Source organism: Carcharodon carcharias, chromosome 11 (assembly GCF_017639515.1).
Source record: "Carcharodon carcharias isolate sCarCar2 chromosome 11, sCarCar2.pri, whole genome shotgun sequence".
NCBI lineage: Eukaryota > Metazoa > Chordata > Chondrichthyes > Lamniformes > Lamnidae > Carcharodon > Carcharodon carcharias.
Window position 1 is genome coordinate 51,282,656 of NC_054477.1, and position 27,512 is coordinate 51,310,167.

Below are 27,512 nucleotides of genomic sequence, written 5' to 3' on the forward strand. Positions count from 1 at the left end.
AAAGCAGGGCTTCGCACTTTGGTATAGCTCAGCCCTTTCATCAGTTGGTCATATAAATTCTGTAAAGATTATAAAAATTTTGGCAACATTTTCTATACTTATTTCAGTGCATTCCATTGTTTATTCCCAAGCGTTTTTTGTTGCAATAGACCAATTAATTTCTTCCTTTGTTAGGAATAAGAAAACACCCAGAATTCATAAAGCTTTTTTACAAATTTGGCACTGCCAAATTTTCAGTTTTATTATTGATCTGCTAATATTCGTAATATTTCTTTTTGGCTTCATTCGGACTTGGCTAGTTCAGCGTGGGTGCAACTGGGGGCAGCCTCCTGTCAATCCACATCTCTGCCTGCTCTGTTGTGCTCCTCCATTCCTTTCTCAACCAGTTAGTTTTCTTCAAACCCTATTGTTAGGCAGTCACTTAAAATTTGGACCCAGTTCGGAACACACTTTGGGCTGCAATCTCTCTCTTTATGCAGCCCTATTAATGCGAACCATTTATTTCCACCTTCATTAGGAGATTCTGCCTTTCAAGTCTGGCATGCGAGAGGCAACAAAATCCTTGCTAACTTATACATTGATAATTTTTTTGCTTCTTTTGACCATCTCTCAGAAATATGATCTGCCCCACACACACATCTTTTGCTATTAACAGATTTTGCGTGCAAATAAATTTAAAAATCACCCCATTTCCCTTATTGCCCCCTAATATCCATTGGTGATTTATTTTAGAATGAAATCCTTTTATTAGGGAGTTCATTTCCAAATTGAATTCTCTAATTTTTTTCACTACACTGCCCTTCGCTTTCTATCTTAAAAACTCTTTGGGAGCAAGATTTTGACTCAGACTTGTCAGAAGGTAACTGGAAGTCCATTCTCTCTTATGTACATTCCTCATCTGTATGTGCAAGACATGGGTTGTTACAATTTAGTCTTACATCTTATCCATCTATCCAAGATGAAATTATCTAAGGTTTATCAAAATTTTGATCCAACCTGTGATAAATGTCATACTGCCCTGGTCTCTTCAATTCATACATACTGGCTGTATCCTAAATTGGCTGTGTTTTGGGCAAAAATCTTTAGATCACTATCACATATCTTAAGTAGCAACATTGAACCCTCTCCTATTACAGCATTCTTTGGAGTGGAACCAAATGGCATCCCTCTTACAGAAATTCAGACTGATGCACTTGCCTTTTGAGTGTTATTGGCTAGACGCATTATTCTATTAAATTGGAAACAGTCTGCCCCACCTTTTTTTACTAATTGGATACGTGATCTTATGCAGAATCTTAAACTTGAGAAAATAAAGTACACTATAAGAGGCTCCAATGATGGATTTTGCAGCTTGGCAACAGTTCTTAGATTACTTTGAGGAACTAAAGCTCTCTACTTTCATACAACTGACCCTAATTAGGTTGTATGTACTATATCAGGTGAAACTATACCTGGCCTATGGTTGTTGTTGATTTTATTATTTATATTTGGGGGGGGGGGTTGGGGAGGGTTTTTTTTTCTCTTTCTTTTTTCTTCTTCCTACTTCTCTTTTCCTTTCTTTCTCTTCCAAATGTAAGTGTATTGAATTATCACTAACTGTAAGCTTTTTTTGTATGGTTACTTATGACTGTTAAATTTTTTATTTTTAAAAATAAAGAATTATTATTTTTTTAAATTAGGTACACTGCTTTTCTTGATCTACATTAATGACTTCTAATTTGGGTGCACAGGATACAATTTCAAAATTTGCAGACGACACATAACTTGGAAGTATTGTAAACTGTGCAGAAGACAATGATAAACTTCAAGACAACAGTTAGGTTGGTGGAATGGGCAGACAAAGGGCAGATAAAATTTAATGGAGATAAATGTGAAGTGATGCATTTTGGGAAGAACTACAAGGAAAGGCAAGTAAAATAGGTTACAATTCTAAAGCGGGTGCAGAAGCAGAGGGGCCTACAGGTACAAGTCCACAAATCATTGAAGGTGGCATTTTGGCAGGTTGAAAAAGCAGTTATAAGACAGAGGGTCCTGGGTTTTGATTCACAAGGAACTAGGACCTATACTGGAAAGAGGAGTTGTACTGTTGAGACAATCTTCACCTGAAACACACTAGGACCAGTGTCTTGGTGAATTGTGTAACTAGGGCTGAGGGGGTTTTAAAATAAATAGCTGGGGGGGGGGGTAAAGGGTTCACATTAAGGGGGATTTAGAAAGATAAAGGACAAGGAAATAGTGCATTTTAATGATACAGCTTATGATAACCAGAGTCTGAACCAACCAATAAAGTTAGAGCAGGGGAAAAAAAGTAAAATGACAGAATTAAAGGCACTTTATCTGAATGCTGCAGCATTCGTAACAAGATAAATGAATTGATCGCACAAATGGAAATATAGGCTAGCCATTACAAGGACATGATTACAAGCTGATCAAGGTTGGGACTTGAATATTCAAGGGCACTTGACATTCTGGAAGGGTGGGAAGAAAGGAAGAGGAGGTGGAATAACTCTTAATAAAGGATTAGACCAGTAGAGTAGTGAGAAATGATCTTGGTTCAGAAGATCAAGACATAGAATTGGTTTGAGTGGAGATAAGAAATAGCAAAATGTCACTGATGGGGGTGGTTTATAGGTCCCAAACAATAGCTACACTGTAGGATAGATACATGAAGAAATAGTGGGGGCTTGGAAGAAGAGGCATTGTAATGATCATGAGCAATTTTAATCTTCATATAGTTTGGATGAATCAAATTGGCAAAGGTATCCCGGAGGGTCATTTCACAGAGTGTATTCTGAGAAATTTCTTCAAACAATATGTTCTGGAACTAACCAGGGAGCAGTCTATTTTATACCTCAATGCGTAATGAGGCAGGATTTTTAGTGACATCATGGTAAACGGTCCTTGGAGCAGGAGTGATCATAACAGGCTAGAGAAGTTGAGAAATGAGAGTCTAAAGCTAGTGTCTTAAACTTAAATGAAGGCAATTACAAGTTTATGAAGACAGCCTGTAGTTCCAGCAACACTCAAGAAGCTGGACACCATCCAGGACAATGCTGCCCACTTGACTGGCACCCCACTGACCACACTCAACATTCACTCCTTCCACCATAGTCACACAGCGGTAGCAGTGTGTATCATCGACATGATGCACTGCAGCAATTCACCAAGACTCCTGAGACAGCACCTTCCAAACCTGCAACCTCTACCACATAGAGGGTCAAGGGCACCAGATACATGGGAACGCCACCAACTGCAAATTCCCCTCCAAGCCACTCACCATCCTGACTTGGAATTGGATCACCATTCCTTCATTGCCGCTGGATCAAAAACCTAGAACTCCCTTCCTAATGACACTGAGGGTGCTCCTACACTACATGGACTGCAGCAGTTCAAGAAAGCAGCTCACCACCATCCCCTCAAGGGCAATTACTGATGGGCAATAAATGCTGGTCTAGCCAACAACTTCCAATTCCCATGAACAAATAAACAAAAAGACGAAGTTGGCTAATTTGGACTGGGGGAATAGGTTAAAAGGTCAAACAGTAGAGAAGCAGCAGCAGATATTTAAGGAGATATTTCTAGTTCACAACAAAGATAGAGAGAATTGAGAGAGAGAAAGACTCTGAAAAGGATGCACTGCATATGGCAAAGGAAGTTCAGGATTGTATCAAATTGAAAGAAAAGACATACAATGCTGCAAAGGTTAGTGGTAGGCCAGAAGATTGGGAAAATGTTAGAAAACAGCCAAGGTTGACTAAAAAAAGGGAGAAATTAGAGTATGAGGGAAAACTAGAAAGAAATGTAAAAAACATAGAGTAGAATCTTCTACAAGTATTAGCTAAAATGACCATTGGTGCCCTAAGAGAGAAAGATTGGGGAATTAGTAATGGGAAACAAGGAAATGGCAAACTTTGAACAAGTATTTTCTATCTGTTTTTACAGTGAAAAGCATCCCAAGAATACTAGAAAAATCAAGAGACAAAAAAGAGAGAGGAACTTAAAACAAACAATCAGGATCACTAATGCCATCAGTTTTGCCAGTACTTTTTCTCCAAAGGCTGACAAGTCCCCTAGACCTGATGGCCTTCTTCCCGGGGTCTTTAAAGAGTGGCTGCAGAGATAGTGAATGCACTGGTTGTAATCTTCCATAATTCCCTTGATTCTGGAAGGGTCCCAGCAGTTTGAAAAGCTGCAAAATGTGACAACTCTATTCGAGAAAAAAGGGGGACAGAATGCAGAAAACTCTAGGTCAGTTGGTCTACCATCTGTCATTGGAAAAATACAAGAATCCATTAAGGAGGTTATAGCAGAACATTTAAAAAAATCATAACACAATCAGGCAGAGTCAACATGGTTTTGGGAAAGGGAAATAGTGTTCGACAAATTTATTTGAGCTCTATGAGGATGCAACAAGCAGGGTGGGTAAAGGTGTACCAGTAGGTGTAGTTTATTTGGATCTCCAAAAGATATTCAATGAGGTGCTACATCAAAAGGTTATAAGCTCAGAGCTCATGGTGTTGGGGATGGTATATTAACTGGATAGAAGATTAACTAACTAACAGGAAACAGAGGGTAAGTGAGTCATTTTCTAACTAATGGAGTGCCACAGGGATCTGAGCTGGAGCTTCAGTTATTTACAATATATATTAATGATGAACAGAGATTTATTGTAGCCAAATTTGCTGATGATACAAGATAGGTAGGAAAGCAAGTTGTGAGGAGGATACAGAGTCTGCAAAGGGAGATAGATAAGTTAAGTGAATGGGCAAAAAATTGGCAGATGGAGTATAATGTGGGAAAATTTGAGGCTGTCCATTTGGCAGGAAGAATAGAAAAGCAGCAAAAAAGCCAGAGAAAGGCTGCAGAATGCTGTGGTACAAAGGAATCTGGATGCCTTTGTACACAAATTGCAAAACATTACCATGCATATACAGCAAGTAAATTCAGAAGGCAAACTGAAAGTTCACCTTTATTGCAAGGGGGGTGAAGTATAAAAATAGGTAAGTCTTGCTACAACTGGACATGCCATTGGCAAGAACGCACTTCAAGTACTCTTTACAATTTTGTTCTCCTTACTGGAGGAGGGATATATTTGCATTGTAGTCAGTTAAGAGAAAGCTCACTAGGCTAAATGCTGGGATGAAGGGATTGCCTTATGAGGAAAAGTTGAGCAGATTGGGCTTAAAGTCAATGGAGTTTAGAAGAATGAGGGGCAATCTTATTTAAAACATAAATTTCTGAGGGGGCTTGACAGGATGAATGTTGAGAATATGATTCCCCTTGTGGACGAATCTAGAACTTGGGGAGCACAGTTTAAAAATAAAGGATTTCCCATTTAAGGCAGATGAGTAGGAATTTCTTCTCTCACAGGTCATTGGTCTTTGGAATTTTCGTCCCCAGAGAGCAATGTAGGCTAGATCATTGAATATATTCAAGGTGGAATTGGACAGAATTTTGATCTACAAGGGAGTCAAGGGTTATGGGGTGGCAGGCAGGAAAAGGGGGAATTATGGTCACAATCAGATCAACCATGATCTTACTGAATGGCGAAGCAGACTCAAGGGGCCAAATGGCCAACTCCTGGTTTTATTTCTTTTGATCTGAGCTTTATAAATAGAAGCATAGAATACAAAAGCAAGCAATTTTTGGTGAGCATTAACATAGCAGTGGTTGACCTCAACTGGAGTACCATGTCCAGTTCTGGACACCACACTTTAGAAAGGACGTGAAGGCGAGGGTGCAGAAAAGGTTCACGAGAATGGTTCCAGGGGTGTGGGGCTTCAATTAGGTAAATAAATTGGACAAGCTGGGATTGCTCTCCTTAAAAAATAAAGGAAGGGAACTATTATGAAGGTGTTCAAAATCATGAGGGATCTGGACAGAGCAGGTAGGAAGAAACTTTCTTTTGGAGGAAGAGTTGAGAAGCAGAGGACACTGCCTTAAGATGATTGGCAAAAGAACCAGAAGCGACAGGAGCAAATGGTTAAGGATGTAGAATGCAATTCCGAAGAGCTGCTTTCAGAATCGTGGCTTTCTGAAAGGAATTAGATGATTAACTGAAAAGAAAAAAAAATGCAGGACAACAGGGGAAAAGCAGGGGAGTGGGACTAGTTGATTGCTCTTGCAGAGAGCCAGCACAGACAACATGGGCCAAATGATTTCCTTCTGTGCTGTAACCATTCTATGATTCTAACTTGCATTAGGACTGCACCTTTAATGTGCAAGATGCCCCAAGACACTTCACAGAAACCAAAAGCGGAGATACTATGAGGCGTGACTGAAAGGTTACCAACTCAAGAGGTCTTGGAACATGCTAATTCCATCAGTATACACTGATCACTAAGCCAACAGCATCTGCACTGGCTCGGTTATGTGGCCATACACCCTAAAACCTGCATGGTGAACCTGTGTCACAACCTCTGGATATCCATACCTCCACTTGGAGACCACCTGCAAGCGAGATATGAAGATGGTGGACATTGACACAACAACTGGGAGACAGTCACCGACAGCCATGACCTGTGAAGGTCGACTGTCTGAAGGGACATTGGCAGAGGCAAGGTGCGACAGAAAGCTCAGTTGGCTGAGAGAGAGGCCAGCAGAACCTGCACCTTCTCAGCCAAGTGACTTCATCTGCAGCAGAGATTGCCATGTCAGAGTGGAGCTCTTAAGCCAGGTGATGTTTAAGACAGAGTTGACCACCAAGGTGCAAACCATTGGAAGCCTTCTGTCTTGAGAGGCAAAGACAAGCCCAAAGAGCTGAGAAAGATTAGAGAAGATTTGTGACTCATTGATAATAAGGGAGAAATTGAAGATGACAAACAAGACAAGGTGGTGCAGATTTTCAAAGAGCTTACAAAAAACAAGTGGCATCTAGTCTTACTTCAATCTTGTGTAAAGTAATCAAATTAATCAGCAGTAAGCTTCATTTTCTTTACAATAACAACCTTGTTTACAACAATCGACCTGCAATAAAAAAGGGTTTTTTAGTCAAAATAATGACATTGACTTCATGAGGGAGTAACATGTCAAGTTTACTGTGGAAAGTCTCATGGCACACTGAATCTAGATATCTAAAAGGAATAGCAAACTTTGAAATGAGACGTAATTAGTTAAGCTCAAAATAATAGGGATGTGTGGAAAATCTTTGGAACAAATAGGAAAGTAGCTGAAGTGTAAAAAACAACAGGTAGTAATTAGAGGAGCTGTATCAGGATGGGAATGAATGTTCAAGCAGATCAGTACTGGAATCACGATTGTTTCTAATTTGCATCAATGGTATAGATTCAGAAATTCAAAGCAAAGTTGGTCATGTTTACAGATGATACCAGGTAAGAATAATCAGTGGGGTCAAAGGAGTCCATTCAGAGCACCTGTCAACCTAGCCAATAAAACATTGAAAAAGAGTATAATTCAAATCAGAGAAAGCCGTAATCAAAGCACGCACTGTTTTAGTCAGACCACACTTTTAATAATGCCGGATACTAGTCACCAAGAGGCATTCAAGGATTGGGTACGGAGAAGTCTGAATGATGAAAAAAGATTGGAAGAGATTAGGTTTTTCAGACTTGAAAGGAGGCATCACATAAATTGAGATAAAGAACTCATGATCAACTAAACAAGGAATGAAAAGGTTAAAAAAAAAAGTGTACACACAAAGCAGTTAGGCCATTGGGCATGGAATGTCAAATCAGAAACACTGGTAGAAATTGAATCTACAGTAGCTTTTCAAAGGAAAGTGGATAAATACTGAATTGGATATTTAAGGTCATGTGAAAAGGGAATGAACCTAAGTGGATAGCTGTTCTATAGAGCTGGCACAAATTCAACTGACTCAGCTAACTGGCCTCCGCTCTGCTGTAAAACTCTTGGTGATATAGAGATGGTGAAACGGTCAACACTCATTGTCATCACTGTGTAGAACTGGCAGCAGCTTCTGGTGTCCGCACATACACAGTTGGACAGGGAAATCTGGTATTTCTTGTTTTAAAACCCTCCTCCTCCACTGGTGCACAGTTGCGGTCTTTGCAGGTGCAATCAACACCGAGATTTTAAATGAATTTTGAACATTTTACGTACTATTCCTGCTGTAAAAACCAATGTTAAGCTTCATTTAATCAGGTGTAACAAATTCTAACAGTATACTATATCATAGCTATTGCTGAACACCCTCTTTGACCTTGATAAATTAATTTTACAAATATGGAACATCGTTCCTTCAGCAGAATATTTGCAAATTAAAGGCTTTTTTAAAATCATGCAAGTTTGTTTATGTAAATATACAGAGTAACTTCAATCTTGACAACATAAATCAGCTGAGAAATGAAAGTGAAATTACCTTAACAAAACAGGTGACTTGAAACAATTAAAAAGACTCAATTCTAGATGAGTACAGACAACATCAACTATTGAATATGAACACTCAACTTGCTTGCACTGACTAGGCAGAGTATCAACACTTGCTATATATGTGGCCTGTGTTGATCTTAAGTCAGTGTTTGACTATGTGTACAGGCCTGACCTCTGACAAATATTCCCCCTCCTTGGCAAGTTTACATAACCTTATACTTCTTACACTCAGACACTAACAGCTCCAGGATTGGATGGGATAGGGCTCTGCCCTTTTCAATCAATTCAAGTTAGACCAGGGCATCTCATAGCTCCAAATGCCTTCAATACGGTCACGGATTGGATTTTGAAGTGGAGCACTCATCACATAATGGAGCTCCATTGGTGGTAATTCCTTCACAGGCCTAGGTTTTGCAGTCAATGTTGCCCTGTTTGCAGAAAATGATCGTTATTCTAGTCTTGACTCTTGAAACCTTCAGAGAAGTTGGCCCCTTGGGCTTTCAAGTCAGCTAGGAGAAAACAAAAATCCAGTCACTCAGCAACTATCTCCTGCACCCACCTAATCTATACATTGCAGGTGAAACTGTGAAAAGCATGGAACTGTTGACATATCTGGGATCCTATGATCCAGGAATCATGGTGAAACATCACACAAATACAATGCAAAATTGCTTTCGTTTGCCAGGCAATGATAGACCCAGGCAAGTACATATGGTAATCACAATTTCTGTTTCCATCAAAACTTCATATGTCTGCAATGCTCTAATGCCCCCACAAGCCTTGAAAACTTGGGACTTCCTGTAAGAAAACAGGCAAAGATTGGCAAAGCAAACCAGAAATCTCCGCTGGAATTGCTGTATTTGTTAGTGTGACAATGTCATTAATGGTCATTTAGGAAAAATGACTCTCCAGCACTCCTAAATTCTACTTTGCCAAAAGGCAGTAATTGCAATCTTATTAACTGGATAGACGTAACTGGTCTCATGGCTTCTCAAAGACACTCAGAGCCTGTCCTTCAAAGACATCTGAAAAGCAAAATGCACCTAGCTTTCGACCATTACAGTTGACTTCAAGTCTGCATATAAAGGAATTTTCTTAATTATGGGAAGAACCAAGGACCAGCAGAATTCAAAACCAAGAAGCCAATGTTGTACAAAACTTTAATGCAGTTGGAGTACTGATGACAGTTTGAGCATCTGTTTATAGCATGAATATAAAAGCAGTGGAAAAGATGTAATACATATTCACTTGGAAATTAACAAGAGAGAGACCCCCCCCCCACCCCCCCCAGCCAAAACACCCCCCACCCCCACACCCACCCCACCCCCCCACTCGGAAGAGAACGGGTAAATAGTGAAATGTTGGTTCCAATGACCAGTGAAACTATAATGACAGGGCACAAAGGTAAGAATCACACAAAAAAGAACTTGCATTTATATTGCATCAATCACACCCATACTCCAAATACTTCCTCAGCCAATTATTTACTTTTTAAGTCTAGTCCTTGTTATTTTGTAGGCAAATGCAGTGTCTAATTTGTACACAGTAAGGTCTTACAAAGTACTGTGAAATGAATGAGAAGTTGTTGAATCTTGGCTCGGGCACCTTGAGAACTTCTTGCTCTTCATCAAACAAGTGTTACAAGATCTTTTTACGTCCACTTAAGTAGGCAGTTGGGGCCTCAGTTTAATGTTTCATTTGAAAAAACAGTTCAAATAACTCCCTCAGCAATGCACTTAGTGACAGCCTACATTATGCACCAGAGTTCTAGAGCAGGGCCTGAACCCACAGCTTTCCGATTCATGTAAAATATTTTCACCAGAGACAATTTGACTTCAAATAAACATTGTGCAAATCTGTAGACATTTCACATAATATAGTGCATATATTCTTAACACAAATCATATCCACAAGTAGGATCAAATGTAACCAACAGTTAAATATTTGGAGTTGACGTGAAGATTAGGACAATTACAGTTACTAAAAAAGAGGGCTTATTTTTAAGATCAATGATGCTGAAAATTTACATTAGAGGGTGGCAACCATTGTAAATTGCTTTCAAATGACCGTGAAGAAAATAGGGTCAAAAAAATCCGATGGATATATAGAATTATTTGTTACCTAACTTTTACATTCAGCAAGTTGCATTTTTTAATTGTTTGCATAAATTAGATCCTCTATATAGGAGAAAAATGCTTTCAAAGATATTCATGGTCTGCTAAGATATTAAAACAGGTCTTGTAGAGTTTGTACTTCCCTGTTTTACTTTTTGTCATTACAGTTTATAAGAACATAAGAAATAGAAGCAGGGGTAGACCATACAACACATCAAACTGACTCTGCCATTCAATATAATCATGGCCGATCTTGTGCTTCAGTCGCTTGAGACACCTCAGCCTTAAACATATTCAACGATGAAGCATACACAAGTCTCTGGGATGGAGAATTCCAAAGATTCACAATCCTTTGAGTGAAGAAATATCTCCTCATCTCAGTCCTTAATAATCAACCTCTTATCCTGAGGCTGTTCTAGATTTCTCAAGCAGGGTAAACAACCTCTCAGTTTCTACCCTGTCAAGCCCCTTCAGAATTTTGTATGTTTCAATGAAATTGCCTCTCATTCTTCTACACTCCAGAAAATATAGGCCCAACTTATTCATCGTTGGCCTCTAGGATGAGAGGTTTGTCCTATCTAGTAAACTTTCTCTACTGCAAGTATATCCTTTCCTTTAATCTGGACACCAAAATTCACACAGTATTCCAGATGTGGTCTCACCAAAGCCCTATACAATTGTTGCAAGAATACTTTCTTCCTGTATTCCAAATCTTTTGCTTGAAAGGCCAACATGCCATTTGCCTTCCTAATTGCTTGCAAGCAGTGTTCCTTATACAAGCACACCCAAGTCTCTCTGAACAACAGCATTTACAAGTTTCACAGCTTTTCTATTCTTGTTACCAAAAAGTGAATAGCCCACGTTATCAATGTTGACACACTCTTACATGAAAATATGCAAGTGGGAAATGAATATATTCATTCACAAGTTAGTAATTTGACCAATTCAACTTTATCACGATAATAGCTGCAAATACAAAAGATGCAATTTCGTTTGAGGTACAGCTAGAATAAAAGAAACTTGTTAAATAAAAAGGTAATGAAGCTCCCTCAATAATTCAGGAGTATAAACTCATGTATGCTGTAAGATCAAACTTAGCAGGCCTGAAGGTCACAGGTTCAAACCTCACTTTATGCTGTGTTAGCAAGTTTCAGCTGGAGTACCAAGTAAAACAACATACGAACATCCCAAATGGAAGGCCTAAACTAAGCTAAGCTTCTCTATCCTGATGGCAAAATAATGACTCCATCTGTAAATCCAAGTGAACGATCAAGCATTGCTGTAATACCCACCATGATTGAATCGTCATTTGGGCAGGCAACCAGAAGGTTTTGTTATTAATTCAAATAGACACTAGAAAAAGTCAGCATCTACAGGGCAGAAGAAAACTGAAAACAGGCACTAATCCTGAAAAATATCTGACCAACACAAAGACATGGTTAGCTGAACACTGAAAGGTAATGTAAATCATACTAAAAACAAAATCACCAAAATGATACTACAATGCATGTAAAGTCGAAACAACCAAACTGTTAAAGAATTACAGTCCAATTTTCCTATGACAGATGTCAGGCTAAGTGCTGGAATTTATTATTAAGGAGCTTTAGCAGGCCATTTAAAAAATCTTAATGCAACATGGTTTTGTGAAAGGAAAATCATTTTTGATTAATTTATAAGAGTTCTTTGAGGAAGTAACAATCAAGGTGGATAAAGAGGAACCTGTGAATGTGTTGTACTTGGATTTCCAGAATGCATTTGATAAGGTGCTACACCAAAAGGTTACTATGCAAAATAAGAACTCACAGTGTATGGGGTAACATATTAGCATGGATAGCTAACAGGAAACAGAGCGGAGGCATAAATGGGTCATATTCGGGTTGGGAGATGTAAATGAGTGGAGTGCCACAAGGATCAGTGCTGGGTCTCAATTATTTATAATCTATATCAATGACTTGGATGAAGGGACTGATGGTATAGTTGCTAAATTTGCTGATGACACAAAGATAGGTAGGACAGTAAGTTGCAAAGGGGACATAGGGGTCTGCAAAGGGATATAGATAGGTTAAGTGAGTGGGGTAAAAATTGGAAAATGGAGTATAATGTGGCAAAACGTGAACTTATCCACTTCAGCAGGAAGAATAGAAAAGCAGCATATTATTTAAAAATGGAGAGAGACTACAGAACCCTGTGATACAGAGGGAGCTCGATGCCCTGGTATATGAATCAGAAAAATTAGTATGCAGGTACTGCAAGTGATCGGGAAGGCAAATGGAATGTTGTCGTTCATTGCAAGGGGAATGGAATATAAAAAGTAGGGATGCTTTGCTACAGTTATATATGGAATTGGCGAAGCAACATCTGTGGTACTGTGTATAGTTCTGGTCTCCTATTTAAGAAATAATATAAAGGATATAATTGCATTGGAGGCAGTGTCATAGAGGTCTACAGCACAGACCCATCAAGTCTGCACCAGTCAAACAAGTACCTAACTATTCTAGTACAATTTTCCAGCATTAGGCCCTCAGCCTAATGTATGACATGGCATCGCAAGTGCACATCCAGATACTTCTTAAATGTTATGAGGGTTTCTGCCTCTACCACCCTTTCAGGCAGTGAGTTCCAGGTTCCCACCACCCTTTATATGAAAAAATTCTTCCTCACATTCTCTCTAAATCTCCTGACCCTTACCTTAAATCTATGCCCCCTAGTTATTGATCCCTCCACCAAGGGGAAAAGTTCCTTCCTGTCTACCCTATCTATGCCCTCATAATTTTATACACCTCAATCATGTCCCCCCTCAATCTCCTCTGCTCCAGGGAAAATAACCCCAGTCTATCCAATCTCTCCTCATAACTAAAACTCTCCAGCCCAGGCAACATCCTGGTAAATCTCCTCTGCACTCTCTCTAGTGCAATCACATCCTTCCTATAATGCGGATTCCAGAACTGCACGCAATACTCTAGTTGTGGCCTAACCAGTGTTTTATAGAGTTCCAGCATAACCTCCCTGCTCTTATATTCTATGCCTCGGCTAATAAAGGCAAGTATCCCATATGCCTTCTTAACCACCTTATCTACCTGTTTGTTTGTCCTGCCCAAGTGCATCACCTCACACTGATCCAGATTAAGTTCCATTTGCCACTGATCAGCCTGTCTATATCCTCCTGTAATCTAAGGCTATCCTCCTCACTATTTACCACCCCACCAATTTTCATGTCATCCCCAAACTTACTGATCAAACCTCCTACATTCAAGTCTAGGTCATTTATATATACCACAAACAGCAAGGGACCCAACACCGATCCCTGTGGAACCCTGCTGGAAACAAGCATCCAGTCACAAAAACACCCCTTAACCATCACCCTCTGCTTCCTGACACTCAGCCAATTCTGGATCCAATTTGCCAAATTGCCTTGGATCCCATGGGCTCTTACCTTTGTTATCAGTCTCCCATGAGGGGCCTTATCAAAAACCTTGCTGAAGTCCAAGTAGACAATGTCAAATGCATTGCCCTCATCTACACACCTGGTCCACCTCTTTGAAAAATTCAATCAAATTGGTCAGACATGACCTTCCTTTAACAAAACCATGCTGACTGTTCTTGAGTAATCCCTGCCTCTCCAAGTATGGATTAATCATGCCCCTCAGAATTGCTTCCAATAGTTTCCCCACCACTGAGGTTAGACTGACTGGCCTGTAGTTCCCTGGTTTATCCTTTCCTCTCTTCTTGAAATAACGGTACCACATTGGCTATCCTCCAATCCTCTGGCACCTCTCTTGTGGTCAGAGAGGTATTGAAAATTATTGCCAGTACCCTTGCTATCTCCTCCCTTGCCTCACTCAACACCCTGGGATACATTTCATTCGGGCCTGGAGATTTATCTACTTTTAAGCCTACCAGACCACTTAGAACCTCCTCCATTTCAGTGCAGAGAAGGTTCACTTGACTAATTCCTGGGATAAGGGATGATCTTATGAACAAAAGTTAAACAGGTTGGGCCTGTAGCCACTGGAGCTTAGAAGAATGAAAAGTAATCTTATTGAAACATATAAAGATCCTGAGGGGACTTGATAGGGTGGATGCTGAAAGTTAGTTTCTCCTTGTGGGAGAGACTAGAACAGTTTAAAAATAAGGGGTCTCCAATTCAAGACAAAGGTGAACATTTTTTTCATTAATCTATGGGACGCTCTTTCCCAAAGAGCAACAGAGGCATGGTCATTGAGTTGGATAGATTCTTGATTGACGAGGGAGCAAATAGAGTATAGGGGGTAGACACAGAAGTAGAGACAATAATCATACGAGCCATGATCTTATCAAATTACAGAGCAGGCTCAAGGGGATGAATAAGCCTACTCTGCTCCTAATTCATCTGTTCGTATTCCCACACTCAAAGACAGTGAAGGCAAATACTTCCTCCCACAGGTAGTTGCCAAGGTCATGGTATTAACTTCACAGTAATCATGTGAAACTAGACTGATTGTCACTGTAAAAATTACTAATTCTGCTGGAGAAAATTTGTGAAGTGTTTCTTTTATTTCTTTGGATCACTTAAGATTTGGAAAGGGAGTTTTTTTGCACTGCACACATCATTCCAGGAATGGGTGGGTTGTCTTATGAGGAAAGGTTAGGCTTGTATCCACTGGCGTTTAGAAGAGTAAGAGGCAACTTGATTGAAACACAGGATCCTGAGGGGTCTTGACAAGGTGGATGTGGAGAGGATGTTTCCTTCTGCTGGAGAATATAGAACGAGGGGTCACTGCTTAAAAATAAGGGGTCACCCATTTAAGACAGAGAAGAGGACATTTTTTCTCCGAGAGGATCGTGAGTCTTTGGAACTTTCTTCCTCAAAAGGTAATGAAAGCAGGGTCTTTGAATATTTTTAAGGCAGAGCTAAATAGATTCTTGATAACCTTTCAACCCTTGTTTATCAGGGTGGGCAGGTATGTGGAGTGGAGGTTACAATCAGATCAGCCATGATCTTATTGAATGGCAGAGCAGCCTCACAGGGCCGAGTGGCCTACTCCTGCTCCTAATTCATATGTTTGTATGTACGAATACCAATAACCTTATGAAAATAGTATTTATGATTATATCATTAAAATAACTGAAAGGTCTTAAAACATTCAATAAACATCCAAATCTAATAAAGCACATTTTACTTGTATTTAAATGGATCTATTAATCTTCAAAAGTTTCCAGCTGAACAGAAACATTGATCAGTATTAATCTTATATTTGGTCTACTAGACGGATTAATTTAGTTTACTTACTTTAAAAACCAGTAAATTCGAAAGAAATATTTATAAATATGAAGGGAGCGTATAAGTTCATAGATTTAATTCTCGTTTGGTGTATCTAACACCTTTCCAAACAAAGGTAATTATACAAATCTTTCTGTATGAACATTAATACAAAAATGTTATTTAACTCAATTGCCTCTTCACTTACATAACCGCAAAGACTCGACAAGCTGCACCAACTAAGCAACAGACTTTACTTCAAAACAGCAGGTTATGTACAATAAAGTAATTGGCAAAAAGAAAGCACAGTTTCGCTCCTTCGCCAATTAAAAACCATACAATAACCAATATGATGAATGACCAGCGTGGCCTACATATTCTCAGGACCTGTACCTACCCGTCTTTCCGTTTGGCTTTGTATACATGGCCATAAGTGCCTCTTCCAACTTTACAGCCTTCGTATTCAAACAGGTCCTCCACACGCTCCCTCTCTGTCGTCAGCTTCATCTTGAAATCATAGTCCATTTTCAAATCTTTCCGATTAGATTCTTATATCCTTATTAAGTGTATTATCTAACTGGAGCCAGCTGCTCTTCTCCTTCGGTTACACGATGTCGCTGGGTGACACTCCGAGGCACCATATAAGCCGCTGGTTGGCCTGTAAACGTGGGATGCTTGCACAAGTTGTCGCTGTTGTCGCCCTGCCGCTCACTCGCTCGCTGCCTCCACACAACACCGGTATCACACTTCAATCCCACATATGGCAATGCCGCACGTTGTCGTAAATAAAGCACACGCCGCCAGTCAGCATATGCCATTTCCACGCCGATCTCGCGCACAGGTGCGCGCTGCCTGTTGAAGAACGCGCCGCCGTTGAACCGTGCGCGCGCAGGCGCGCGGCGCGTTCAAGAACTGTTGAGCGCTTTTGAACCGTGCGGGCGTGAGTGTTTGGAGCGGATTGAAATGAGTCGCAGGAACAGAAGGAAGATGATGTTTCGTCTTTTAATTGAACCTTTAAGCAAACACTGGGTTACCCAAACTGTCATCATAAAGTTCTAACAGAAGTAACCTCCATTTTAGAGGGGCATACTTAATAAAACCCAAATCATTAAAAAAGGACTAAGGAAACAATGTAAATGACAAACTTTCTAGTACACTGCTCCCTCCCTCAGGTTCCCATTGGTCGCAGAAGACCTCAAATTTACGAACAAGCACGGTGTACTTTTGCTCCGGGGCATGGAGTGTGCATTCTGTACCTGTAGCTAGCAACCTTGGTCAGGCCCAGGAGCAGACCCATGAGGCGGATCCCTAACTTGCCCATCCTCCAACACAGCTAGAGGAAAGACGTTGATGCATTTTATAATAAAAACAAAGTGCTGGAAAACTCAGCAGGTCTAGCAGCATCTGTGAAGAGAGAAGTCCTGCTTGCTAATTTCCTATCTGGCTCCCTAAAGTCTGACTGCAGGACCACATCCCTCTTTCTACGTATGTCGCTCGTACTGATGTGGATCATGGTTGCTGGCTGTTCACCTTATCCCCTCATGCTGCTCTTCAGGCACTCAGTGACATCCTTCACCTTGGCACCAGGGAGGCAACACACCATCCTGGATTCACATCTGTGGCTGCAGAAATGCCTATTTCACTAACTATGGAATCACCATCACTCTTGGTCTTCCAGACTTCTTTGCACCCACATCCCCCCTCTCAATACAGCTGAACCACCCGTGGTGCCATGAACTTGGCTCTGGATGCATTCTTCAGATGAACCTTTACTCTCATCAGTATTCAATACTGGTTAGAGAGTGGGATGCACTCAGGTCACTCCTGAATTACCTGCCTGTTCCTTTTTCACCGACTGGTGGCCACCCATTCCCTCATTCCCTGCATACTCTTAAGCTGCGGGGCGACCACATCTATAAACATGCTATCCACAAAGCTCTCAGCCTCATGGATGCACCATAGTGAGGCCAGCTTTTTTCTTCCTTTTATTCATTCATGGGATGTGGGCATTGCTGGCTAAGCCAGCATTTATTGCTCAACACTAATTGCCCTTGAGAAGGTGGTGGTGAGCTGCCTTCTTGAATCGCTGAAGTCCATGTGGTGTAGGTACATCCATAGTGCTGTTAGGGAGAGAGTTCCAGGATTTTAACCCAGTGACAGTGAAGGAATGGCAATATATTTCCAAGTCAAGATGGTGTGTGGCTTGGAGGGGAAATTCCAGGCTGTGGTGTTCCCATGTATCTGCTGCCCTTGTCCTTCTAGGTGGTAGTGGACATGGGTTTGGAAAATGCTGTCTAAGGAACCTTGGTGAGTTCCTGCAGTACATCTTGTAGATGGTACACACAAGCAGGTTGCTTTGTCCTGGATGGTGTCAAACTTCTTGAATGTTGTTGGAGTTGCACTTATACAGGCAAGTGGAGAGTGTTCTATCACAGTCCTGTCTTGTGCCTAATAGATAGTGGACAAGCTTTGGGGAGTCAAGAGGTGAGTTATTCAGTGCAGGATTCCTAGCCTCTGACCTGCTCTTGTAGCCACAGTATTTATACGGCTAGTTTTTGGTTCAGTTTCTTGTCAATGGTAGCCCTCAGGATGTTGATAGCGGGGAATTCGGCGATGTAATGCCATTGAATGTCAAGGGCAATGGTTAGATTCTCTTGTGTTGAAGATCATTGCCTGGCACTTGTGTGATGTGAATGTTGCTTGCCACTTGTCAAACTAAGCCTGGATATTGGCCAGGTCTTGCAGCACTTGGACATGGATTGCTTCAGCATCTGAGGAGTCGTGAATGGTGCTGAACATTGTGCAATCATCAGCAAACTTCCCCACTTCTGATCTCATGATGGAAGGAAACTCATTGATGAAGCAGCTGAAGATGGTTGGCCTAGGACAAAACTCTGAGGAACTCCTGCAATCATGTCCTGAAACTGAGATGACTGGCCTCCAACAACCACAAACATCTTCCTTTGTACTAGGTATGATTACAACCAGAGGAAAGTTTTCCCCCTGGTTCCCATTGACTCCAGTTTTGCTAGGACTCCTTGATGCACACATGGTCAAATGCTGCCTTGATGTCAAGGGCAGTCACTCTCACCTTACCTCTGGAGTTCAGCTCTTTTGTCCATGTTTGAACCAAGGTTGTAATGAGATCAGGAGCTGAATGATCCTGGCAGAATCCAAACTGAGTGCCAGTGAGCAGGTTGTTTCTATGCAAGTGCCGCTTGATAGCACAGTTGATGATTCCTTCCATCACTTTACAGATGATGGAGAGTAGACTGATGGTGCGGTAACTGACCGGGCTGGATTTGTCCTGGTTTTTGTGGATGGGACACACCTGGGCAATTTTCCACATTGCCGGATAGATGCCAGTAGCTGTACTAGAATAACTTGGCTAGGGGCGTGGCAAGTACTGGAGCATAAGTCTTCAGCACTATTCAGCCGGAATATTGTCAGGGTGAATAGCCTTTGCAGCATCCAGTGCCTTCAGCAATTTTTTGATATCACATGGAGTGAATCGAATTGGCTGAAGACTGGCATCTGTGATGCTAGGGACCTTTGGAGGGGCCAAGATGAATAATCCAGTTGGCACTTCTGGCTGAAGATTGTTGTGAATGCTTCAGCCTTCTCCTTTGCACTGATGTGCTGGGCTCTCCCATCATTGAGGATGGGGATATTTGTGGAGCGTCCTCCTCCAGTGAGTTGTTTAATTGCCCACCACCATTCACGACTGTATGTGGCAGGTCTGCAGAGCTTAGATCTGATTCGTTGCTTGTGGAATTGTTTAGCTCTGTCTCTCACTTGCCACTTATGTTGTTTGGCATGCAAGCAGTCCTGTGTCGTAGCTTCACCAGGTTGACACCTCATTTTTAGGTCTACCTGGTGCTGCTCCTTGCATGCTGTCCTGCACTCTTCATTGTACCGGGGTTGATCCTCTGCTTGGTGGTAATGGTAGAGTGGAGGATATGCCGGGCCATGTATTTACAGATTGTGGTTTGAGTACAATTCTGCTGCTGCTGATGGCCCACAGCACCTCACAGATGCCCAGTCTTGAGTTGCTAGATCAGTTCAAAATCTATCCTATTTAGCATGGTGGTAGTGCCATACAACACTGCTGCTCAAGTTCTAGAACCTGGAGCTCAAGCTGCCGCAGCTGATGACACTTCCTGCAAGAATGGTTATCCAGAACACAGGAAGTGTCCTGGAGTTCCAACATAGCACAGGTGTGCATTCTAGAGACTACAGCACTCCTGCCATTCCTGTATTTATTTGTTAAGATTGCTACTACTAATAAACCTTACCAATACTAATAAATCTTACTGATTTTCATAAACCTTATTACTATTAATAAATCATATTAATACTTAATATAACTTATTAATAGTAAGAAACATCACTTCAAATTGAAGATAACACTCACCAGCTACTCACTTGTTACTTATTAATGCTTAATGTTTGTAACATTTTTAAACTCACTATTGTTTAGCCTCTGACCCTACCAGCAATACTCACCAACCCATCAACTCAATCCATTCCCACTTACTGCTGATAATAAACGTTTACTGATACAAATAAACCTTACAACTATTACTAAACCTTACCAATACTAATACAACTTAATAATACTGATAAACCTTACCAATACTTAATACAGCTTCCTAGTAGTAATAAACCTTACTTTAAAATAGAGAAAAATAAGAGTCAGCAGCTACTCACTTGTTCCTTATTATTACTTAATATTTTTAACATTTCTCGATCTGCCAGTTGTATAGACTCTGGCCCTCGCAGCAATACTCACCAGCCAATCAACTCATGACTTTTTGTGCTTTAAATACCTAATTAATTATTTTCCTAATCCACTAGTAATTAATGCCTCTAGTTATTTTTCTTTCTTGCTTATGTTTATGTACTTAGTATTTTAAAATGTCATTCTCGTCCCAATTGAAATACCCTAGTTTAGGTAAGTTAATTGGAAATACTCACAAATTAATCACTTACCTGTTTCCCTGCACTGACACACCTTGGTTTTTGTATCCGAACACAACTCTGAACCTACAGACTGTGTAATAACCAATGCTGCTCTGCTCTACGAATTCCTGTCCCACTCTGCTCCATGAAGTCATGTCCCATTCCGCTCCATCAATTCACGTCCTGTTCTGCTCCTCTGAATTCACGGCCCATTCTGCTCCACAAATTCATGTCCCGCTCTGCTCCTCCGAATTCATATCCCTCTCTGATCGCTGAATTCATGTCTCGCTCTGCTCCACAAATTCACGTCCCACTCTGCTCCTCTGAATTCACATCCCACTCTGCTCCTCCAAATTCATGTCCCGCTCTGATCCCTGAATTCACATCCCGCTCTGCTCCACAAATTCACCTCCCACTCTGCTCCTCCAAATTCACATCCCTCTCTGCTCCTCAGAATTCACGCTCTGCTCTGCTCCATGAATTCATATCCTGCTCTACTCCATGAATTCATGCCCCGCTCTGCTCCTCTGAATTCACACCCCGCTCTGCTCCATGAATTCATATCCCGCTCTACTCTGTGAAATCACACCCCATCTGGTCCACAAATTCACATCTTGCTCTGCTCTTCAAATTCACGTCCCACTTTGCTCCATGAATTCACGTCCCATTCAGCTCCTCTGAATTCACGTCCCACTTTGGTCCTCTGAATTCATGTCCCATTCTGCTCCTCTGAATTCATATCCCACTCTGCCCCTCTGAATTCACGTCCAACTCTGCTTGTGCGCATTCATGTCTTGCTCTGCTCCATGAATTCATGTCCCGCTCTGCTCCTCCAAATGCATGCTGACTCCCACTGATTTATAGCCCCGTTCTGTTCCACATGTCATACATTAGAACAGTGACTGCACTTCAAAGTACTTAATCAGTTATAAAGTGTTTTGGGATATCCTGAGATTGTGAAAGGCACTTTATATTTATATCTTTACACCAGGGCCGAAAACACAATGGGTTTGATCTTCCTGACATTAAACAGAAATAAAGTACAGATCCTTCATTGCTGAATGTTACACAAGTAGTCTGATAACATAGAGGCAAAGAAGAGAGGTCAAAAAAGGTGGCTGAGAGACAGAGTCAGGTGTCAGAAGCACCCATGTGGTTGACCCCATGTGAGTTGTTGAAATCACTCAGAGGTGGCAAGTAGATGATGGTGAGATTCCTTGTGCTACTCTACAGATAAAAGTTCAGGGGAGATAATCATTGGTAGAGATGGTCCAAGAAAAGGTTATTGCACCAAGTTGGACCACAGAGAAGGTGATTTTGAGGACAATGGTGTGAAAGACTTTGTAAAATGCTGCAGAGAATTCAATTAACACAGGAAGAGATAATGCACCAAGGTGTAATCATAATCATTTATAGTTCTGGTTCCAGCGATTTTGCACTCAGAAGGGTTGAAAGCTAATTGGATGGATGTAAACAGAAGTTGCAGAAGTGATTGTTATGGATCTCTGACAAAAATACTTTTAAAGATCTTGGAGAGGAAAGGGAGAGCAGAGTTGGAGAGAGTAGTTGCAAAGACAGAGGGGTTCAGGGTGGATTTTTTGAGGAAGGGGGTTGATAACTGCAATTTTGAAATAGAGGTTGCCAAAAACTATAGAGAGAGAACCATTTACAATGTCAGCTAGCATTATGGTCAGGAGCAGAGTTTGGTGTCCAGACATTTAACATGAGTGAAGCTGAAGAAGCTGGAGGTGGGTCTCATGGATGGAATGAGATTGGACAAAGAATGCAGTTTTGGAGGAGGAGCTAGAGAGAAAGAGGTACAGACTGAGGGCAGGGGACATTTAGCTTGGTAGACAATGGAAGGGGGAACTCAGCAGGAGCAACAGAATGGATGGTCTCTATCTTGCTGATGAAGAAATCCTTGAGCTCCTTGAAATTGTTAGAAGTGAGGGTGCAAGTCACAGGAGGAGGGCATTGAAGATGAGGCGTGGTTGAGAAAATCAACAGTTGTGGACAGGAGGGCCAAAAACATGAGGGAGTTTGAGAGTGCACTTTAATATGTTACCGTCTCAAATCTATTTGATGTTGCTACTGTGGATGTTTCATCTTGGAAAACAAATAGAATTGTCCGCAGGACTGCTTTCTCGTACCTGGTTTAGTCATCCTAATTGGATAAACCTTTTGTTGCATCACCACCTAATTGGTTCACCACCTCTGAAAGAAATGCACTGTCCAAAGCTCAGACATTATTTGGGTTTCTGTCACATCTCCATAACATTTACAACCCTGACAATTAAATAAGTTGGACCAATCAGGAAGCTCATAAATAATTCTGCATATTATAAATATATATAAATTGTGCTGCACAGCAAATCTTCTGTGGCACTGGAAAATTCTGCCTTGTAAAATAGAAGGTAGCTAGGAGATATAATTATTCTGCATTCTTGAAATTAATGGTAGGTTCACTTAGGGATTAGGTTCCAGAAGCTCAGAACACTGACTTTGTTTGGTTGGCATGTCACCTTAGAATTTGTAGACCAGCATGTTGTATTAAATGAAGTGTATTAAATGAAGCACATAGGTATTTTAAGATTGTTTTATATCCATGAAAAAGAGAGCTTGGGTGGAGCATATAGAAAGGTGCAGTTCCTGACAACAGCCAGGAAAATAGTTTTCAGCAGTCCGGGAGTGTCTTATGGCTCAAGTGTCATGGTGAGGACGTGGTCAGCTCAGTCATAGAGGGGACTTCAGTTCAGATTTGGGGTTATACAGGCCATGAAGTGAGAGAGACCATCTCAGGGAAGGAACAGAGAGCAGGGCAATTGTCAACTAATGTCACATTACTCGGAGACACAGCCAGGAGGCCCCACTGGTAAGTGTGTAACTGTACCATCTAACCTGGAGGCCAAATTTTGGAGATTCAATCAGAGGTAAATAAAATGAAGTACTTACATGATCATGACGTAATCATGACAGAAAAGCGTGAAATACAGATACAACAGAAAAAGCATGACAGAAATAGTATGCAGGAAATTAACAGAAAAGGAAAGTATTACAGGAAATAAGTATTCCTTGTTAGGAAATGCATACATAAGCAAGTCTAATATATTACAGCTGGACAACTGTATGTCTTTGGATTAGCCACAATAATATCTTCAATTATTTCTTTCAGAAGAATAAAATTGAAATACTGAGTTTTGATAGAATAAAGTATAACCCACATTAAGGTTGAGCAATAAATTATTTGACAATATAATCTCAATATGCTTTTGGCAACAATTACATTCCAGATTATCCGACCTTTTATTCTAAAATGAGCGTGATGAGTTAAATTCATGTTTTTACTCATTTATATCATCCCACTCTTGTTTTTTAACCACTATGAAACCCTCATTGAGTTAGTCTGCAGCTGTAGTTCTGTGACAGAAATTTTCAAGATTTGATTCTTTGGCCTACTGTTTGAATGCATAATGAATGAAGGCTGGAAACACAGCTAATATGGAGGGAGGGAAAGGAAGCCCTGTTGTCATCTGCAATTTGCAAGTGTGTTCAACTCATAACATTTGAAACTATCATAAATATTATAATAAATAAAAATAGAAAATGCTGGAAATACTCAGCAGGCCAGGCAGAACCGATGGTTAGAGAAACAAAAGGCTGGATTTTATGCTCCCCGACTGGTGGGTTTGAAGTCAGGGGACCATGTAAAATCCAACTGGAGGCCTGCCTGCTGCCTTCCCGCCCACCCCTGCCAAAATGCAATTTTACCAGTGGCAGGAGTGGCATCAAGTAGCACACCCACCAATGGGCAATTCATCCACTGCCGTTGAGATTTACCCGGCGGCGGGAGATGCCCATGCCAAGTGGCCAGCCAAGCAGGTTTCCTTGCATATGCTTGTTGCAAGTGGCGGTGGTCCCACGCTAAGGAGCCCCATGGTCCCATTGGAGGGTCCCCCTGAGGTATTACTCCCCTCAGATTCCTTCCCCCCCCCCCCCATGGTTTCTCAAACCCTATCCCTACCTCCCTCATTGGGGTGCCAGTGAGACCTCAAACACTTACAAAGTCACAGTCTGGAGCAGCTCATCTCCTTAAACCCTGTGTATAGTACCAGCAGTGGCCACCGTTCACAGTGGCGCTGCCAGTACTGGGGTCTACCAGTCTCTGGCCAGCAGCTCTCTGAGGCAGGACTTCCTGTCCCTGAAAGAATGGCAGTACAGCCTCCAGTCTATTAATGGCAGCAGCTCTTTCCCTTTAGTGAAGGGACAGCAGACTTTGTGGCACCCAGTGAAGTTTCTGATTGATGATCTTTCATCAGAACTAGAAAAAGTTAGAGATGTTATAGGGTTTTAAGCAGAAAATGAGGTAGGGAAAGGGAAAAGGGGAGGAAAGGAGAAAAGGGAAAGTCTGTGATAGGATGGAAGGCAATAACATTGGAGACAGGAACTGAGCAGACCATACAGTCAGTCGAGCCTACTTCATTATTCAATTTGATCATGGATGATCTTGGCCTTCAACTCATCTTTCCCACCCACTCCTCAAGCCCCTTGATTCTCTGAGAGACCAACAATCTATCCATCCCAGCCTTAAATATATTCAACAATGAAACATCCACAACTCTCTGGGATAAATTCCAAAGATTTACAACCCTTTCAGTGAAGAAATTTCACTTCATCTCAGTCCTTAATGATCGCCCCCTCAACCTGAGACTCTCAAGTTTTAGATTCCTTTCAGCACCTACACTGTCAAGTCACTTCTGAATCATGTATGTTTCAATGAAATCATCTCTCATTCTTCTAAACTCCAGAAAATATAGGCCTAATTTACTCAGCGTCTCATCTCAGCTCCCTCACCCCAGGAACCAATATAGTGAACCTTTGTTGTACTGCCACCAATGCAAGTATTTACTCCCTTAAATATGGAGACCAAGGCTGCACACAGTACTCCAGATGCAGTCTCACCAAAGCCCTGTACAATTTGTAGCAAAACTTCTTTGACGCTGTACTCCAATCACCTTGCAATAAAGGCCAACATGCCATTTGCCTTCCTAATTCCTTGCTGTACCCACATGCTAACTTTCTGTGCTCCATGTATGAGCATACCCAAGATTGTCTGAACATCAACACTTACAAGTTCCATGCCTTCTTAAAAAAAAATTCTGCTTTTCTATTCTTACAACCAAAGTGAACAACCTCACACTTTGCCCACATTATACTTCATCTCTTTGCCCACTCATTTATATCTTAATATCTTTGCAGCCTTTCTGTGTCCTCCTCACAGCATTGTATTGTCGGAGAGATTACAGTAAATGACAAAAAGTGTGCAAGGCAAAATGGTAATGGGACAAGTAAAGAAACAAAAAATGGGTTTAGAAGAGGTGTAAACAGTGATAGCAGAAACATGGCAAACAGTTACTGCCCAATAAAATGGGAGCAGTGATTATGATCTGAAATGGTTGAACGCAAAGTTCAGTCTGAAAGGCTGCAAAATGTGCAATCGAAAATTGCGGTGTTTTTCCTCTATGTACCTCTTTTAGATTAGTGTTCCCTATTAGCTGCACAGCTGTGTTGCCATGAGCACCCCAAAAGTTCATGCGTAGGCAAGTCAGCCGCTTTGTTACCACACATACACTCTCACTTAAAAAAAATTAAAGGGCCCATGCACCTAAATAAATTGACCATGTACCACAAAAAAAGTTGCTCGAGACTCAGCTTTTGTTTCTTTACTTATTTCATTACCACTCCCTTTTGTCTTAAACCATCAGGCCTTTTGTTATTTAATTTATCCTGCCTTCAAACCTATCACATACCTCCCCACTTGTTCTTTCCTTCCCTCCCCCATTTCCCTTCCTCTGCACTTGATTAAAACCTATTACATAGCTAATGATTTCCAGTTCTTGAAAGTTGAGAGTGTTGAAAGTTCATTGATTTGAAATGTTAGCTTTATTTCTCTCTCCACAGATGCTACATGACCTGCTGAGTATTTCTAGCATTTTCTATTTTTATTTCACATTTCCAGCATCCACAGTATTTTGTTTTTATATAAACAGTATAAATTGGCTTTGCCTAAATAGCCAAGTGGTTATGGTACTGGGTTTGTAACCCCAAGATCAAGAGTTCAAATCTCATAATGGCAAGCTATAAAACAAAATGTAACTTCATCTGAAACAGATGGAAATGGGTTTGTACTCGAAAGAGTTACAGCACCCTTGTTGCACTAAGTGCACACCACAGTCACACTAAAAGCACCAGTTAATTAGTGCAAAAGATCCCAAAGGGAGCATTGCAAAGCTAAATAGGATTGCAAATCTTTTTGAAAGCAATTATTTAAATTATATTTAGATTTACATTATACTTGTCACATTAAATGTTTCAAAGTGCCGTGGTAGTTCCTTAATAGCCAAGGTGTGCCATTCATGTTCCACAAATAGCAATGGAATAATGCTTTGGGACATTTAAGGAGCACCCGAACTACCAGGGTAACTAAGTAAGATCTAAGTGCAATGTCTTCTCCAAAGAATTGCACCTCTGACAATGCTGCACCCCCTCTTTACTGTATTAGATTATGTGCCTAGATTATAAATTGAAAGCTTGGTTAGGGCTTCAATCCACAGCCCTCTGATTTACAGGCAAATGTGCTACCAACTGAGCGAATCTAGTGTTACTTATCATAATGTGTCCCATTCTGTTACCTTGTATAATGTATCTCACTTGGAATCATTTTTACTTGTCACTTAATGCATAATTAAGAGATTTGGCAAGCAAAAAACACACAGTTGCCTACAGTTACTCAGCAGAAGAATTGGAAGGGGTTGTGAGTAAACAGCTAATATTTATCATTGTGAAACACT

General features: G+C 40.9%; 1 protein-coding gene across 4 annotated transcripts in view; it reads right to left on the reverse strand.

Annotated features, from left to right (window-relative positions):
• Positions 1–16,512, reverse strand: part of cdk8 (cyclin-dependent kinase 8) — a 196,276-nt gene extending 179,764 nt beyond the window's left edge. Inside the window, exon 1 of one of the 4 annotated variants that reach the window (XM_041199695.1) lies at positions 16,100–16,512. In XM_041199695.1, coding sequence (XP_041055629.1) covers positions 16,100–16,227 — 128 coding nt within the window. In that variant the 5' untranslated portion in view covers positions 16,228–16,512. The remainder of the gene's footprint in view (positions 1–16,099) is intronic. The other 3 variants (XM_041199694.1, XM_041199693.1, XM_041199696.1) reach the window with 3 other exon arrangements.
• Between the last annotated feature and the right edge of the window lie 11,000 nt (positions 16,513–27,512).